The sequence below is a fragment of the Mustela putorius genome, unplaced genomic scaffold (assembly GCF_011764305.1).
Source record: "Mustela putorius furo isolate JIRA1106 unplaced genomic scaffold, ASM1176430v1.1 tig00000929_pilon_pilon_pilon, whole genome shotgun sequence".
Classification (NCBI taxonomy): domain Eukaryota; kingdom Metazoa; phylum Chordata; class Mammalia; order Carnivora; family Mustelidae; genus Mustela; species Mustela putorius.
This window is the reverse complement of record NW_025421520.1, coordinates 521,502-537,547: the sequence shown is the minus strand read 5'-3', so window position 1 is coordinate 537,547 and position 16,046 is coordinate 521,502. Positions and strand designations below refer to the sequence as shown.

Genomic DNA, 16,046 nt, shown 5'->3' with positions numbered 1-16,046 from the left:
CAAGATGGGACTCAGACTCATGATCCCAAGATCAGGAGGGCACACTCTTCCAACTGAGCCAGCTGGGGACCCCAAGTGATCATACTCTCAGTGTATGTCAGTCCAGGCTCCCTCCTTCCCCAAAGAAGGAGAAATGCCATTACAGACTCGCTGTCTGCCAAGTACCCACAGAGACAGGTTATCTACCTGTAGCAGGAAGGAGAAAAAGGAAGGAATTTTGAGAAGGGAAACTGAAATATCAAACAGTCTTCTCCCTTCTCAGTCAAGGTTTCCCCAGAACTTTAATATTTTCTGTGAAATTCTGAGAACATAATGAGAGCCAGATTCTTCAGTTAAAAAAACATGTTTAATCTTATAAATACAATTTTGACTTGGGAGTCCATTTTTTACTTCCCAGATGATTGATTCCCTAAAATACCAGAGTTGATTTTTCAATCAGTTTAGAAATCAACTGTTTCAACCCAAATACTCTGCCCGTGAGGAAAGGGGAGGAAGCGCTCCAGCGAACAGGGCGGCTGTGCCGCGGGGACTAGGAACCGCGCTCGGGGCTGCAGGGCTCTGCACGGACGCACAGCGGAGCCCGCCTCCGGACAGAGAAACTCCGCCACCAAGCGCACCTCCAGAGCAGAGGGCTCCGCTGCACCTGATAAGCAGCACTCACTGGGCGCGGGGGCTTCCCAAGGCCGGGAGCTCAGTCCGAGAGTGCATCCCTGGACTTCTGCCCTGTGGGACTCTTCCCACCACCCCACAGCGCTCCGTCCACAGGGAACTGGAAAGTGTACGTTATAGTCACACAGTATCGGAAGTGCTGGTGACGTGGAATTTACAGCAACCGAGGCTAAGGTTTGACTGGTGAGTAATTTGACTATTTAAAGAATGATCACAAATTAACAATCTCAATTTCAGTGTCATTACTGAGAAAGAATGATTTCCGAAAGCAGGGAAAAACACTCTCCAGCGACTAAACAGTACATGATAAATACACAGTAAAAACAACAGCACACAATAAACAGTACATAACAAATAATATAATCTTAAGAGAGAATTTTTAAAGCTTCCAACAGATTAATATAATTTTGAAAAGTCAGGTCAAATAGAATATTTCATAATCAAGTTAAGACACCACAAAATATTAACTGCCTTTAATACTTACTTTTGTAATCCCTGTAACTGGTTTTTAATGGTCTCATGGATCATTTTAATAAAATTTATATTCCAATTGAAGAGAGAACTAAGAAATCTTCTTCCCTATAAATTAAAAAAAAAAAAAGATATGTTGAAATTGCAACCAAATAAAAAGTTCCTGATAACTAAAAAACAAACAATTCTTTGGATGTTCAGTAACACGAAAGTCTGTTATTCCCAGTGAAGGAAGCATACATAATTGTAACCCGGGACGGCCTTCTGGGCCTTGGAGTGGCAGAGCGGGGCAGCAGGGCATCGGCCAGAAGACCCTCCCCGTGGAGGCCCAGCAGCAGACACCCCTGATCTCCTACCATGCTCAACCGCAGGGATACACAGACGTGTACCATGCCGCCCAGCAGCTCAATTAAACAGTCCACAAACATTTCATTCCAGCTCTATCTACATAACCTAAAATCAAAGAATGCTTAAAACTTAGCATTTTGGGGTGGAACGGAACCAAACATCCCTTGATTTCATCTTTCATAGATGAGAAAACAGGATTTGTGAAGAGACTCTGCGTCTGCCACACTAGAATGTTCAAATAAACAAACTCCCCATGTTAGTCCTCACGCGCGCCAGCAGATGACACATGACCCTAAGAAGCAGTACTACCTGCTGACACTCGAAACAGCACATAAAACACGTCCACCACGCAGTCCCTCACCAGCACCACCATCATCTCCTCCCTGCTCACCCGTCCAGCACTACTGTCTCTGCGATCCACAGGAATGCAACACACTCTGGTACAGACAGCAGGGCACCAGGCTGGCAAGAGGCAAGTTCAAAACGAGTATTTATTGCAAGTAACTTGCCGTTACAGCACAAGGTGTTTGTCCTTTGCCAGAATAACAGGAAACTGCACTAACGAAAGTAAGGACTCATTAGGAAACTGAGTTTAAATACCATAAATTCAAAAGACACCAATCCAAAAAAAACGGGGGGATGTTAACACAGACATACATTTACAACTTTACAACGACTAGCACTTACACGGTGATGTGCAGGTCACCGTGCCCTATGGACAAGTCACTATAAACACAGCTGACTTGTCTGAATTCCCTTTGGCTACTTTTCTCTCCTTACACTCAACCACAGTCCTGGAGACGCCGAGGGCACAGGCCTCAGGTGCAGCCTCTTTCCCCACAACGATGATGCAGTGAGAGCGTCCCACGTGCCCGGTCCCTGCCAGGCACTGTTGCCCAACATTCTACACACGTCACTTCGCGCGCGCCTCGGGAGTCCTAAGAAAGATGCACTGTGGTTCCTATCTTACAGAAGAAAACATGAGGTTCAACGTAGTCTGATCAAAGCTACCACCCAGTAAGTGAACAAACAGAGATCTAAAAACAGCCCTTCTGGCCTGGGAGCTGAAGGCTTTGGTCACCATGGTCAGGACCCATATGCGGCCCTTTACGCTAGCTGGTTGGAGATGGTGCATGGGAGTGGGCAAAGCATGACCACGTCTTCGCCCCTGACCAGCCACAGGACCCTGAACAAACTTCATTTATGCGCCTCCAAACCAGTCCTCCTCCTCCTCCTCGGAGAAGTCTTTCCCCATCTACTTTGGGGAAGAGTGACGACTGCCCCCTCTGGCCTCATGTGGATCTGTGACGCCACGAGCAATCAGAAAGAAAGGCTCTTTCTGTAATACAAACAATGACTGTCTCTGCATCCCTAGCATGGGAATACAGTCCGTGCTCAGTAAAGGACTGCGTAAGAATCCCACGAGAACAATTCAGATGTGCCCAAGAGAACTATGCAAGCTACTCTGTATTTTGTTTTCTAAAAACCACATTAATAGAAGTAAAACAGATTAAGTTAACTTTAATAATATATTTATGTAAAACAACATATCTAAAATATTATCATTGAAATATGTATTAAGTATATAAAAATTGTTAGTGAACATTCTACATGCTCTTTTCACAGTGAGTTTTGAATCCATGTATTTAGCTGAAGGCCACAACTCGACTGGCCGTAGTCCATGTGCTCCGTAGCTACATGTGGGAATGACCACCCAAAATGGGACAGTGCAGCAGTACCCAGAAGCTTCTCTCTGGATTGACTAGATCGCAGGAAAAGAAGTCAAGAATACTGCGTGATGATGGTTCTGAGTAAATGCCACTTAGCCTCAAATTAGGGCAGAGGGTCAGGTCTGATCTACTAGGAAATGCTTTCTCAACCTTATTCTTAATTATTCTTATTTTTCCTTTCATTGAAGAAATGATTTTTTTTTTTAATTTTGTTAGTGAACATACAGCGTACCGCTGGTTTCTGGAGCAGAGTGCCGTGATCCGTCACTTACCTGGACACCCCGTGCTCATTACATCACATGCCCTCCTTAACGTCACGCCCCAGGTAGCCCACCCCCCACCCAATCGTTCTCCAAGCGCAATCACAGGTGCCCCGGATTCACAGCCACCTCTTACCGTCTGATCTAATGATGAAATACGTTTGCAAATTCACTATTTGTAAAATGTGTCAATACCGCTACGTGGCAAAAATGTGCAATAAATGTAACAACTCTTGACAGCGGTGTGCGCGCAGCACAAGAGTGACCATAGTAACTCAGAAAAAACATCCATTAAAAAGCAGCAGACAAAAATACCAAAACAGAAAAACCTAGTTACCTCTTCTTTCTTGATGTATCTCATACTTATGAAACACTCAAGCAGCATATCTTTAATGTCTTTACTTTCCTCTAAGTCATAATCAAAGCAATACAAAGCCTGGTGAATACGCCAGAGCCGACATATGTCTGCGCCCTGGAAACGACACAAAAAGGAAAGATGTTAGTTTTTTTAATAAATGATTAAGGTCACATTTCAAATTTACGATCAGAATGTTTTATATAGTAAATAATTAAACTCTGGATCATTCCTCAAAAAGGAAGAAACCACGGCAAAGGCACACAGAAGCACCCACAGGCACCACGGTCTGGTTTCCACATGTGGAGCCCAAGCCTGCACCGCCCAGTGCGGCAGCCACCAGCCCGTCCGGCTACAGAGCACGGAAGCGTGACCCGTGCATGAGGAACTCCGCGCTCAGTAGTCTTCGCTAGAAGTGAAACTTAAATACCCCATGCTGCAAGGGGTGCCTGTACACCGAAGGCACGGGTATAAAACACTAGAGACACTGAATAAAGTCTGGATTTAAAAACGAAACAAAAAGGCAGAGAACATGGATTTGTTTTAAACAGAGTTTAAAAAGATGAACAAACAATGGCTTCAGGATAAACCCTGACAATCCCAGGGCGAGTGAGGAAGTAGCAGTCTCTTCCGTCATCAAAGCACCGGTCCCTTGGCGGCCACGGTGAGGCAGACCCAGACGGTGGGCACGTGCTGAAGGCCAAGCCTGCTAGAAAGCTCTGGCAATGTGTATCAGGAGCTCCAAATGCGCACCAAGCTCAAACCCACTGGTCTAGGAAGTTCATTGCTAGGAATCCGTCATAAGGAAGTAAGAGTGTGAGGGGAGAAGACAGAGAAATTCCTAACCATCCCTAAATGGGGAGCGGTCTCCTTAGGACGTGGGATTACGGAGAGCTTCTACCTTCCTCATTTTCCCTTCTCTCCATTTGCCCGATTTTCTAAGATGAACCTAAGTATCTGTTGTTCTCTTGATCAGAGGATCAAACTGTTCTTTTTTTGGAATTCTTTTTTTCTTTTTAAAGATTTTATTTGTTTATTTGACAGAGAGAAGGAACACAAGCAGGGGGGCTCGGAGAGGGAAAGACGGCCTCCCGCTGAGCAGGGAGCCCGATGCGGGGCTCCATCCCAGGACACTGGGATCACGACCTGAGCCGAAGGCAGGCACTTAATGACTGAGGCCCCCAGGCGCCCCCTTTTTCTGAAATGCTTAACTAGACACCAAAGATGAAAGGCTGAGCCACGGACCAAGTTAAATCCAATCCTCAAATCTGCTCTCCAAAACTTCATCAGGCCTAGACTGCCGTCTGACACAACCGCACCTCCTGCAGGGACAGCCCCCGCATGTGGGCCTGAGGCCTTCCCCCCACTCCGGCCCCTTTTCCCTGGACCGCGCATGTCCACTCCCGTGCAGCCCAGGTGGGGTCTGCCTCTCAGAGGACCACACTAACCCAGGCAGCGACTCCCACTCACCCGCCCCGTGAGCCCATCCCTTCTTCACCACTAATACCCACTTTTGCTAACAGTGGCAATGTATCCCTTTAAAAACCGCATCTGCAGCAAAAAGATGCAGCCATGCGACCCGGTTCTGGATGACAGATACACATGGAGAACGTCTGAGGCCTGGCACCTGCTGCCTGCCTGGAACTCCACGCAAGGGAAGGGGGAGCCGCTCCTTGTACCAGGAAATGACAAGACAGAGGACAAGGACCACACAGTCCGGAGGACAGAGGAGAAAACCCGCATCAACTGCAGTGTGGACAGGATGCTAGGGGGCTCAGTGGGTTAAGTGTCTGCCTTCGGCTCAGGTCATGATCCCAGGGTCCTGGGATGTGGTCCCGCATCGGGCTCCCTGCTCGGCGGGGCGTCTGTTTCTCTGTCTGCCCTCCTGTATCCCTCTCTCTGACAAATAAATGAAATCTTAAAAAAAAAATTAAAAGACCGCAATGTGGAGCCAGCACCCGCTGTCCACCCCTCAACATCTTGGGTTCAAAAGACCCTAACTGGGGAAGCGGCTGCAGTTAGGCCACTTACGAGCGAACGTAATTCCTAACTGCGTGCACAGGCGCACTATCAGAGGAAGGGACGTATTTTAAAGAGGACACATACTGTTTTAGTCTCCAGACTCTTCCGTAAGAGCATGATGAAAGCAGTCTTCCCCATATCTTCCTTGGCAGGCAGGCCTTTCTCCCACCATAGGACACATAAATCCTGAATGGAGCTCTGCAGCTTTCTTTCAGATTCAGGTAATGCATATAAAATACCTAAAACAGAGCACAGTAATTGTCCCGCTAGTAAAGTAAACCAATATTAGTTGAAATTTAATGGTGTAAAGTACTACAACTCATACAGGTTTGCTAAGCAAAAACATCAGTTTATGTTTAACTTGCCAGAAATTTATATACATTATTTATAGAATATAAACGATGTACCTTAAAAAGAAAACCATTAACTATTGTTATAAAAGCAGACCCAACAGAAGACAGAATTTTAGGACTGGAAGACTCAGAGGGCTCACACTGCCCCAACCCCTCACTCAGGAGAGGCCGGGATTCAGACTAGCCCGCTGTAAGTACACCCACGGTACCACGGACCCCCACCGGCCCGGTGCGGGCGGCACTAATGCCCTGCAGCTGTCCTTCCCAGGCTGGCCTCACGTCCCGGCTCACCGGGACAAACAGTAAAAGCAGTAATTGCAATGAGTACAAAAACTACAGTGCTTTTATTAACAGAAAAGCTCAAGAAATGAAATGAAAATACTGGTAATATGCTCCTAACTGTTGCGCACAGACTTCCGTCGCCATTACATGCCGGTGAAGTTCCCGAGCCGATGGCGAGAAGGAACGACGGAGGCTGGCGCTGATCACCTCACAGAGCAGTGTCTGCAGATGGTGAGAACCAACTGCAGAGACGTTCACAAAGCACCGGAACTACTGACATACTTCTGCATAAGACACAATTTCTTAATAGGACTTTGTATTTCAATACAAGAATTCTGAATAAAACAGATACATAAATCGAAGTGGCACCAAGAATGAAAAGTCTGACGGAAGAGTTCGTCACACGGAGCTAATTAATTCATAGGGTGAAGGTGAGGACACTTAGATGATTTTTCTTAAAACTCATTAAAACTTCTTTTGCATCTTTTTTACCTATAAAATCGTTTTATGAAAACATTTTATAATCAGAGATGCTCACTAATTCATAGCGTTCCTCCTCAATTAATAACTACAGTTTCACAGTTTAGTTAAAACCTGAAAAGCACGGTGAGATAAATTTTAATAGTAAAGCTCCCCTAAGAGTCAATAATTATTCCTCAGGTCACGTTCATAACACATTGCAAGAAAAAAAATGCAATGTCACAAATGCTTGGTTGAGCTGAACCTTTCTGGCAGTAATCACCAGTTGAGGAGTTCATGGTCAGACCACGTTCCCTTAATAAGCTCTTACCACTTAAGAGCTACAGGGTCCTGCAGGTCAAATAAGACATTCTGGAAAATCTGAAAACAACGAGCAGTCCTTATCCAGAAATGCACAATTTTCAGCACCTGAAACAGTTCTACATGGCTTAAATTAAATGAGCTCATCAGGACTGTTCTTAAAAGACTACTTCTTTGCTCCTTTTCTAGGTGAAGTAAAAGAGCTTATATGCACAGTCATGCCTTACTACCTCCACTTCCATGTGAACGACCGTTTCCTTGGACAGAGAATCGCTAGATGCCCACTTCTGAACTCGTCACGCCATCAGAACTGAACTCACCATTCAACATAACCGCACATTCCAGTAAGTCTTCATAGTCCTCACTCTCATTTATTACAGGTACAGAAGCAAGAACCACAGCTGTAACTGCATGAATTATTTCTATGTGTTTTTTCTACAAATGAAAAAAAAAAAATCAAAGTTCAAGTGATTTAAGATCAACTTAAAATACAATTTTTAAAAGAAATCTGAATGTTACTAAATTTATAAAAATGAAGCCACACTTCTAGCTTATTCTAAAAAGTGAATTAAAGGGCGCCTGGGTGGCTCAGTGGGTTAAGCCACTGCCTTGGGCTCAGGTCATGATCTCAGGGTCCTGGGATCGAGCCCCGCATCGGGCTCTCTGCTCAGCAGGGAGTCTGCTTCCTCCTCCTCTCTCTCTCTGCCTACTTGTGATCTCTCTCTGTCAAATAAATAAATAAAATCTTTAAAAAAAAATAAAATAAAATAAAAAAATAAAAAGTGAATTAAAATTTGAATACAGGTCATTTGTGCACAAAGAACAGCAACACTGAACAGAAGACTAATAATGGCAGGATTGGGAAAAGTAAAACTCAAATAAAGAGATTTCTAATATTCTTAACTTCCAACTTTAAGTTTCTTCTTAACTTGAAATTCAATTCTACACATTAACTAATTTTTAACAGAGAAAAGGTAACAAGTTTCACATCTGAAGCACGACTCCTACCATTTTTGAATCATGCTCTGTTTCCATATCGTCTTCACCCTGGACTTCCACCGTCTGCCACCCAGCCACCGGGCTTTCTAACAACACATCCGTTAACAAATTCTTGAGCCTCTGCCATAGCTCTTCTTTCTGTTTCCTTGATAATTCATCTAGTAATTCGTTTAGGCTGAAAAGGTCAGAAGCATCTTTCTGCAAAGTAAATAGCAATTGTTATATTTTAGATACAAAAATTTATTCTATCCCTTTTTTAATGGCATCAAAAGTCTAAGTGCTAAGTTAATTATCATCTAAAGAGCCGAGCTGTAGTTTTGAAATACTTTTCCTACAGGGAAAAGTACAGGAATTACAAGACAGAAAGCAGATGCCAGGACGCCTGCGTGGCTATATTGGTTACATGTCTGCCTTCGGCTCAGGTCGTGATCCCGGGGCCCTGAGCTCCAACCCACACTGGGCTCCCTACTCAGCGGGGAGTCTGTTTCTCCCTCGGGCCCCTCTGCCAGCTTGTGTGCTCTCTCTCAAATAAATAAATTTTAAAAGTAAGATTAAGATAAAATAATAAAACAGAGAGTAGCAGTTCCCTCCTCTACCGAATCAGCAATAGTAACCTGGTCTTTGGAGTTTAAAATTTCACCTGCTTAAAAAGACCTTCTCTACAATCAGTCTGTCCAGACGTCTACCAACTCCAGGCCTGTCATGAGGGCACGAAAGTGTGCTGGAGCTACACAACCGGCACAGTCTAGCTCCAGCCCCCAACACAGCAAAGCCAACTGAGTATTTGCAGCTTCTGATCTCCTGCCCAAAGTGGGCCCCCAACACCCACCTCTCACTCGTCGTACCTAGACATCATTCTCTCCCATTAGCCAACGAGACTACATCAGACCCACTCAACTATCCTACAACCCCTGACCCAAGCATTTCCTCTCACTCTGAGCAGGTGACCTCACTTACTCTGACACAGCAAACGGAAACCCTCGAAAGGGTAGAGGGTCCATTACAAAGGGAACAACGGCAGCTAATGTGAACACAAAACAGTCTCATGACCCAATGAGTAAAGTAAGAACCAGCTAAACTATACTGACAGTAAGTAAAAAAATAACAGACAGCATCGCCATGCTACAGAACACCGACGAGTAAACACGGAAGGAACGTGTGGTTAGAAAATCACAATTTCAGAGCCATTATAGTAAGAATTGATTCGGGCAAGAATCATTAGTCGACCGGGCACCTGGGTGGCTCAGTGGGTTAAGCCTCTGCCTTCGGCTCAGGTCATGATCCCACGGTTCTGGGATCGAGCCCCGCATCGGGCTCTCTGCTCAGAAGGGAGCCTGCTTCCTCCCCTCTCTCTGCCTACTTGTGATCTCTGTGTCTCTGTCAAATAAATAAAATCTTTTAAAAAAAAAAATGTCATGTTTACTACAGTATTTATGAACTCCTTAGTGAGTTACCTTGTATAAAACTACTTCTTATTAGGTCACCATCTTTTTTTAATGTGTCACTGGTGAGGTCTTTGAGTGTCATGCCCTTAACCTCTTGTCACATAATCCTGGTTTTCACTGCTGTTCTGCAGAGTATATTGATTTTTGGCAATTTCCGGCATTGTGTATGCTGCCTTATAGCAGAACTGACTGTACGTAGGCAGGTCCACTTAGTAGGCCTTAAACTGACTCCATTATCTGGCTGACCACGTAAAACTGCCATTATTCGACTACCCAAACCTACAAAATGTCATTTCATATCTTTCAACTCAAAGAAAACAAGTGCTGCACAATTCTACATCTTCTCGTTTTCATGTTAATTGAGAGCTACACGGTGATTGAGATACTAAATTACGAAGTGTTAATAAGGCTTGGCACTCGTGAACTAAAACGAATGCCCAAGAATATGAGGACGAGCTCAGCATCCTCCCCAGACATCCGTTGCCGAGCAACCGTCGGAGGCTCTGGAGCACGTGACCCGGGAAGTCGGGGGCAAGCACCTCACAGGGCGCTCTGTCACCACAGCAGCAGTGTCATCTTGCAAGGACTGTGCTAACCAAACGCCGCTGCTTTGGCCTTCTGAATTTAAATTAATATCACCTCCGCTTCACCATCATCAGTTCAGCCTGTGGTACTGACGCCGCGACACCAGTGTGCAACGGCAAGCTTACAGACTGCAAACTACGTGTGCGTCGCACATCTAATACAATGCGAATCAGCAACACCCCTAAAACAGGCGTCAGGTAGCATCTAGACAGTCCGCTCCGACAGACGCTCCTGCGACGGGCTGATGTGTGTTCATGCCGGTCATTTTCAAGTTTACAGAGAACCACTTTACAATGCAAGATTTTACTAGAAGCTCATTTCCTCTTAAAAAGAAAAATGACTTCATAAATGTTTCTAGCAACAAATTTCCTATTAGGATACCCTCTACCTCTTAATTACTACTATTTAATTTCCAGTGCATGAGCAGAACAAGCGAGGTGTCCGACTCCTGCCCCAAAGTCACAGTGCTTTCGAGCTGGCTCCTTAGAGTCAGGGCTCCTCAGAGTTCTGCCCTAGGCTTCACTTCTCTTCCTGCACTATAGCCGATCCCGGGCGTTCCCATGACTGGAGCTTCCCAGTGCCCCTGAGGACACCCAAATCTGTCTCTCCCCAGGCCTCTTTCCCGGGCCTCAGATACAGCTATCCACACACCCAGCGGACAATGTTGTTTGTGCACGTCTCCTGGCAGTCATCTAGAACACCCCACACTGAGCCTGCCTTGCCCCCATGTCCATGATCTCACTGAAAGGCACCACAACTCAGACCCTGGAACCTGCCTCCGCCCTGTGCCCGGCCTGCGTCCAGTCAACAGCACCACCACCTCACAACCGGGCAGCTCACAAAAGCACCCACATCTCCCAGGCCCAACCACTCATGCGGCCACCGTCACGCAGGGCACGGCCCGCTCACGCCTCTCTGGGTTCTCGAGTTGCCCTCTTCAGTGTGTGCACGTACAGCCTCCACGGCTCTCGGCAGTAGGTCTCAGCTCACTCAAGTGGCAGGAAGGACTCACGTCATCTGAATCTCAGCCCCTGCCTCTTTCTGACCCGGCATTTCTACACCCTAACCCCACCGCATGTCCTCATGTTCAAGCAGCATCTGCCTTCTCCGGTCTTCAAAGCCATCCCCTCTACTCGGAGAGGTCCTTCCGTACACCCATGTCTGACTGGCTGACGGGTCTCCTCTCTGTATCACAGCCTGCACACCCTTGCCATGGGGACATGGGGACGGGACACAGTCCACGGCTGGATTTGGGCCCCTCCCATACCCTAGCTTAGCCTTTTTACTCCGGTGGATTTTCACACCTGCACCTACCACAGGTACTCGGGGAACGACCCAAGGACCAAGAGCGCATGTCCTCCTCACTAGGCAACGCACAAACAAGGGGTCGGGAACTCCCGAAGTAACTAGAAGCACACAGCGTGACATCACTTTGCACTCTAACATTCCCGTAAAGGGAAGCAGGAAATACAATTTGTGAATCGTTGCCCATAAGCAGGTGTATTTGAGAACAGGTTTTTTGGTTTTTTTTTTAATAAACGTTGGTCTGGAAGATTCACGCAGATAAGTATATTCCGTTTGCGGAAGTAATTAACGGTCAAACCGTAACCAAGCGCTGAATATAAAACTTACATCAAGTTGAACAAACTGCAAAAATTCTCCAACCAGCTCCTTGGACACGGCTTGCACGAAGGTCTCCCGTTTCTCCATGGCAGAGGAAGGTGGTTTTCATACGGCATTTATCCTGTGACCCTAGCAGAAAACACAGTCTTCCTCCAACTTGAATTTGCAAATATACCTTCTCCTACAAGATGTCGTTCGGAACTAACACCCCGCGCTGCAGCCCGCAAACGACCAGCCGCAGACACTGCCGGACTCGCCGAGAGCCACCGCGAGCACATCCGCGGAGAGCGCGCACCGTCTTTACCAGGTCCGACCCGACGTGCACGGCCTTAGGACCAGCTGTGCTGCGGTCGGCGGTGGACGGAGAACGCCGACGGCGGCGCACCTGCAGGCCGGTCCGCGCCCGCGCCGAGTCGTCCACGGAAGCCGGGTCCAGCGCGGCGCGCCAGGGTCTCGGCGGCGCTCGGAGGGCGCAGGGAGCGCTGAAAGAGAAAAGCCCACAGAGGCGGAGAGGCTGATCGCGGCGGTGCCTCCCGCAGGCCGCCCTTCCCCGCGGCCGCTCCGCTCTCCCCACGGTCCCGGGGGCCTCGCCGGCGCTTCAGCGCTCGGGCCACCCGGGAGCTCGTTAGCGGGCGCAGGTGCGGGGGCGCCGCCGCGGCTCCGACCCAGCCCCGCGGGAGCCGGAGCTCGGGGACCGCGCAAACCCCCGCCGCGCCCGGGCCTCCCGCTCGGCGCCCGGGGCCGGCGGGGCGGAGCCGTCCAGCCCCCGACGGAGGCACGGCCGGAGGGCGGAGCGCGGACCCGCGCGGACCCCCGCGCCGTCCCCGTAGGGAGCGCAGCGGAACGTCCCCGGCCCGGCGGGAACTCACGGCCCAGGGCTCTGCGGAGCTGCGGGCGCACGACCCCCGGCCGGCCGCGCGCAGGGAGGGGACGCCGCGAGCGCGACGACCGGATCCGCCCGCGCTCCGCGCCCGGAGCCCTCGGCACCCCGCGCCTCCCACGCGCGTCCGGGAACTCGCCCCCGGCCGCCCGCGCCCCGCCCCGCCCGCGGACTCCGCCCGAGCGCGGCCTCCCCGCGCGCCACCCGGGCCCCCGCCGCTCGGCCTCGCGCCCCGGCCTGGCCCCGCGGCCCGTCTGCGACTCCGGGCGCCCGGCCCTCGGCGTCCCGCCCGACGCGGGGCTCCGGCTGCGGCGTCGTGTCAGCTCGCGGGGCCGGGCCGCGGGGCCACGGGGCCGCGAGCGCTGGCGGGGACGCCCGGCGCGGGGCAGCTCCTGCGGACGGGGCGGCCGCGCCCCCGGGGCCGCGTTCTCGGGACGCCGAGCGCCGCGAGGGGCAGCGCCGGGCCGCGGGTCGGGGCGGCGGGTCGGGCGCCGGGGGCCGCGGACGGGGGGCGCCCCTCACGGTCGGGCCGCGGGGCCGCGGACTCGGCTCAGGCCCCGGGGCGGCTCCGAGCCTCCGGCGTCGCTGCGGGACCGCGTCGCCCCCCGCCCGGCCCCCGCCGCGCCCCGCCCGCCGCCCCCGGCCGGAGCCGCCCCGCCGCCCCGCACCGCGGCGCTCACCTCGTCCCGCAAGCCCGCGGCTTCCCGCGCTCGCAGCAGATTCAAACCCGCCCGCGCGCGCGACGCGCCGCGCTCCGCCGCCAGGGCGTCATCACGCGCCGCTCTCGCGAGAGCCCAGCGCGCTGGGCGGGGTCCGCCGGAGAAGGCGCTCCACGCCCCGCCCCGCGCCCCGCCCCGCGCCTCCGCCGCGCTCTGAGCCCCGGCCCCGCCCCGCGAGCCGCGCCCCGCCCCCCGGCTCCGCCGGCCACGCCCCTCCCACGCCCCGCAGAGCCGCCGTGCGGTGGTGCGGGGCTTCCGGCGGCCGGCGCGGGGGCGACGCGGGTGTCGCTGCCGAGACGGGCTCGCGGGGCGTCGTGGGCTCGTGGTGGGCGTCGTCGCCGCCGGGACGCGCGGGCCCGTCGGGCGGGGCTGGACCTGCGCGGTGCTGCGGTCGCGCCTGCCCTCGAGGTCGGCGCTCGCGGGAGCGAAGGCAGACACGCGCCCTGCGGACCCCCGCGCCGACGGCCGGTCCCTGCGGAAGGACGCAGCGGCCGCCTCCGGAGCGGGGGCCCCTGGGGAGGCGCGGGGGTCCCGGGCGTCCCGGAGGTCCACGCCCCTCCTTGCCCCGTAGCCGACGCGGGTCCGGTCCGCTGCCGGCCCGCAGCTGCCCCGGGGGTCGGCGCCGCGCGCAGTCGCCGCCCTGTCCGCCCTCCTGTCCACCGCCCGCCGGACCCAAGACGCTTCCCTCCCGCGTGCCCCAGTGTCCACTCCCGCAGCCCGATCGGCCCTGGGCGCGGACCCGGAGCCCGCCGTCCGTTCGGTTCACGTAGTCTGTGTCCCCCGACAACCGCACTGACGTTCCTGCGGTCGCTGCCCAAAGCGCAAGTTGGAAACCCCCGAGTTTCACTGAGGTTTTGTACCGGTCACTTGCAGTCATTCGCTGTCGCAGCCCCTCGGAAGTTTACCGAACCCTCTGTCCAGAGGCACCGATTACTATTAATTACTGTACATTGTTCACTCTCATTTTAGGCACTTTTGTCTATGCCATTTTTTAATAAAAATAAAAGTTTGGGGGAGCTCGATGGCTTGGCAGTGAAGCGTTAGCCTCTGGCTCGGGTCAGGATCTCTGAGTCCCGGGACGGAGCTACGGCCGGCCGGGGGAGCCGGCTCCCAGCTCAGCGAGGACCCGCTCTCCCTCCCTCCCTGGCTTGTGCTCTTTCTCTCTCTCTCTCCAATAAATAAATTAAATATTTTTTTTTAATGAAAAAATAGTAAAAGCGTTTATCTCTGGATTTGCATGCTTTTCCCACACCTTGGGGTGCTGCAGGTTCTACTCCGTGAATACATGGCAAGCGTCTTCCAGACGATCCAAACGTAAGTCAGGCCTCGCGGCCAAACCAGGCGGCCGAGCCAGGATGCGTGGTCCGAGCGTCTGGAGGAGTGTGTAGTAGCAGCTCTCCTGAGATCTGGGCCCGCGGCCCCTCAGAACAAAAGCCCCGTCCGTGCTCCTCCTTCCCCGCTGCGGGAGTCAGGCTCCGGAAAGGCTGTGGCAGAGGAGTCCCGCGGGAACCAGCGCACCAGGCTGTGGGCCCGTCTCACCACCCGCTGGCTTTCTTCATGCGGGGGTTGGGGAGCCCCAGAAACCCGCATCCCCGTCCGGGCAGCGCGCCTGGGCCCTGTTCATGCGGGCAGCATACGCGGCTCATCTCTGTGCTCCAGACCCCACCAGGCTCTGCCACATCCCTCATTCTTCCCTTCTCCCAGGGCCCCTGCTCTCTGGAAACCCTCCCACTGTGCTCAGGTCGCGGCAGCCACCCCTGCTGTCCACACAACAGTGAGGACACGGCCCCTGCAGCCACAGCCCGTCCTGCGTGACGGTCCAGAGTGGACTCTGCTCTCCTGATGGCTCCCACGCCAGCTGGAAGTCACTTGGAGGCAGAGCGTCGCCGCCATCCTGACCCAGTGCCGTTAGGCAGAAACCCCACGTGAGCCACACGGACCTCTAGTTTCCACGCTAGAAAGAATAAACATAGTGAAGCGAATTTTAATCATGTGCTTTTTTAAACCCAGTAAATCAAAAACATTATCATTGCAGCAAGCAAGGTAAAATTATAGCCTGTGGGGGCAGGGCACGGATGTGTTAGGAAGTAGTGGCTACAAGAGGCAGGCCGAGGGGGCTCCGTGACAGCTTGGGACAATTCCATGGACCCACCTCCCTGGGGCCCCAGCATCTCTGCCCACTGCTGCCACTGCGTGACAGGACCCCATTTGGCTTCCATCGCTCTGGACTCCTTCCTGAGAGCTGTGACCCCATCCCGGGCCCTCTCCCAGCTCTGGGCACGGCCGCGGCTACCCGCCCACACTTCCGGAGCAGAAACCCAGCTGCCTCTCCCATCCTCCAAACACTTATCCTGTCCTCACTCTGTCCCCGTTACCATTCTGCGCCTCCTGACAAAACAGAGTGGGTTCTGGACCCGCACTGTCTGGGCATTGGGCTCTGCCACTTGCCAGCCATCTGTGTGACATGGGACAGGCCAGGCAGTGACTGCATCTCAGCTTCCTCATCCCGGCCCCGCGGGCAGAAC

At 52.2% G+C, this 16,046-nt stretch overlaps 1 protein-coding gene across 1 annotated transcript in view; it reads right to left on the bottom strand.

The window, feature by feature from the left end:
* Window positions 1-13,581, bottom strand: part of NCAPG2 (non-SMC condensin II complex subunit G2) — a 60,479-nt gene extending 46,898 nt beyond the window's left edge. Inside the window, exons 1-8 of the mRNA XM_045086312.1 lie at window positions 13,483-13,581; window positions 12,227-12,404; window positions 11,932-12,051; window positions 8,279-8,467; window positions 7,591-7,705; window positions 5,940-6,094; window positions 3,816-3,950; window positions 1,154-1,248 (exon numbers count right to left, since the gene is read on the bottom strand). Of these exons, the coding sequence (XP_044942247.1) occupies window positions 1,154-1,248; window positions 3,816-3,950; window positions 5,940-6,094; window positions 7,591-7,705; window positions 8,279-8,467; window positions 11,932-12,009 (767 nt within the window). The 5' untranslated portion in view covers window positions 12,010-12,051; window positions 12,227-12,404; window positions 13,483-13,581. The remainder of the gene's footprint in view (window positions 1-1,153; window positions 1,249-3,815; window positions 3,951-5,939; window positions 6,095-7,590; window positions 7,706-8,278; window positions 8,468-11,931; window positions 12,052-12,226; window positions 12,405-13,482) is intronic.
* Between the last annotated feature and the right edge of the window lie 2,465 nt (window positions 13,582-16,046).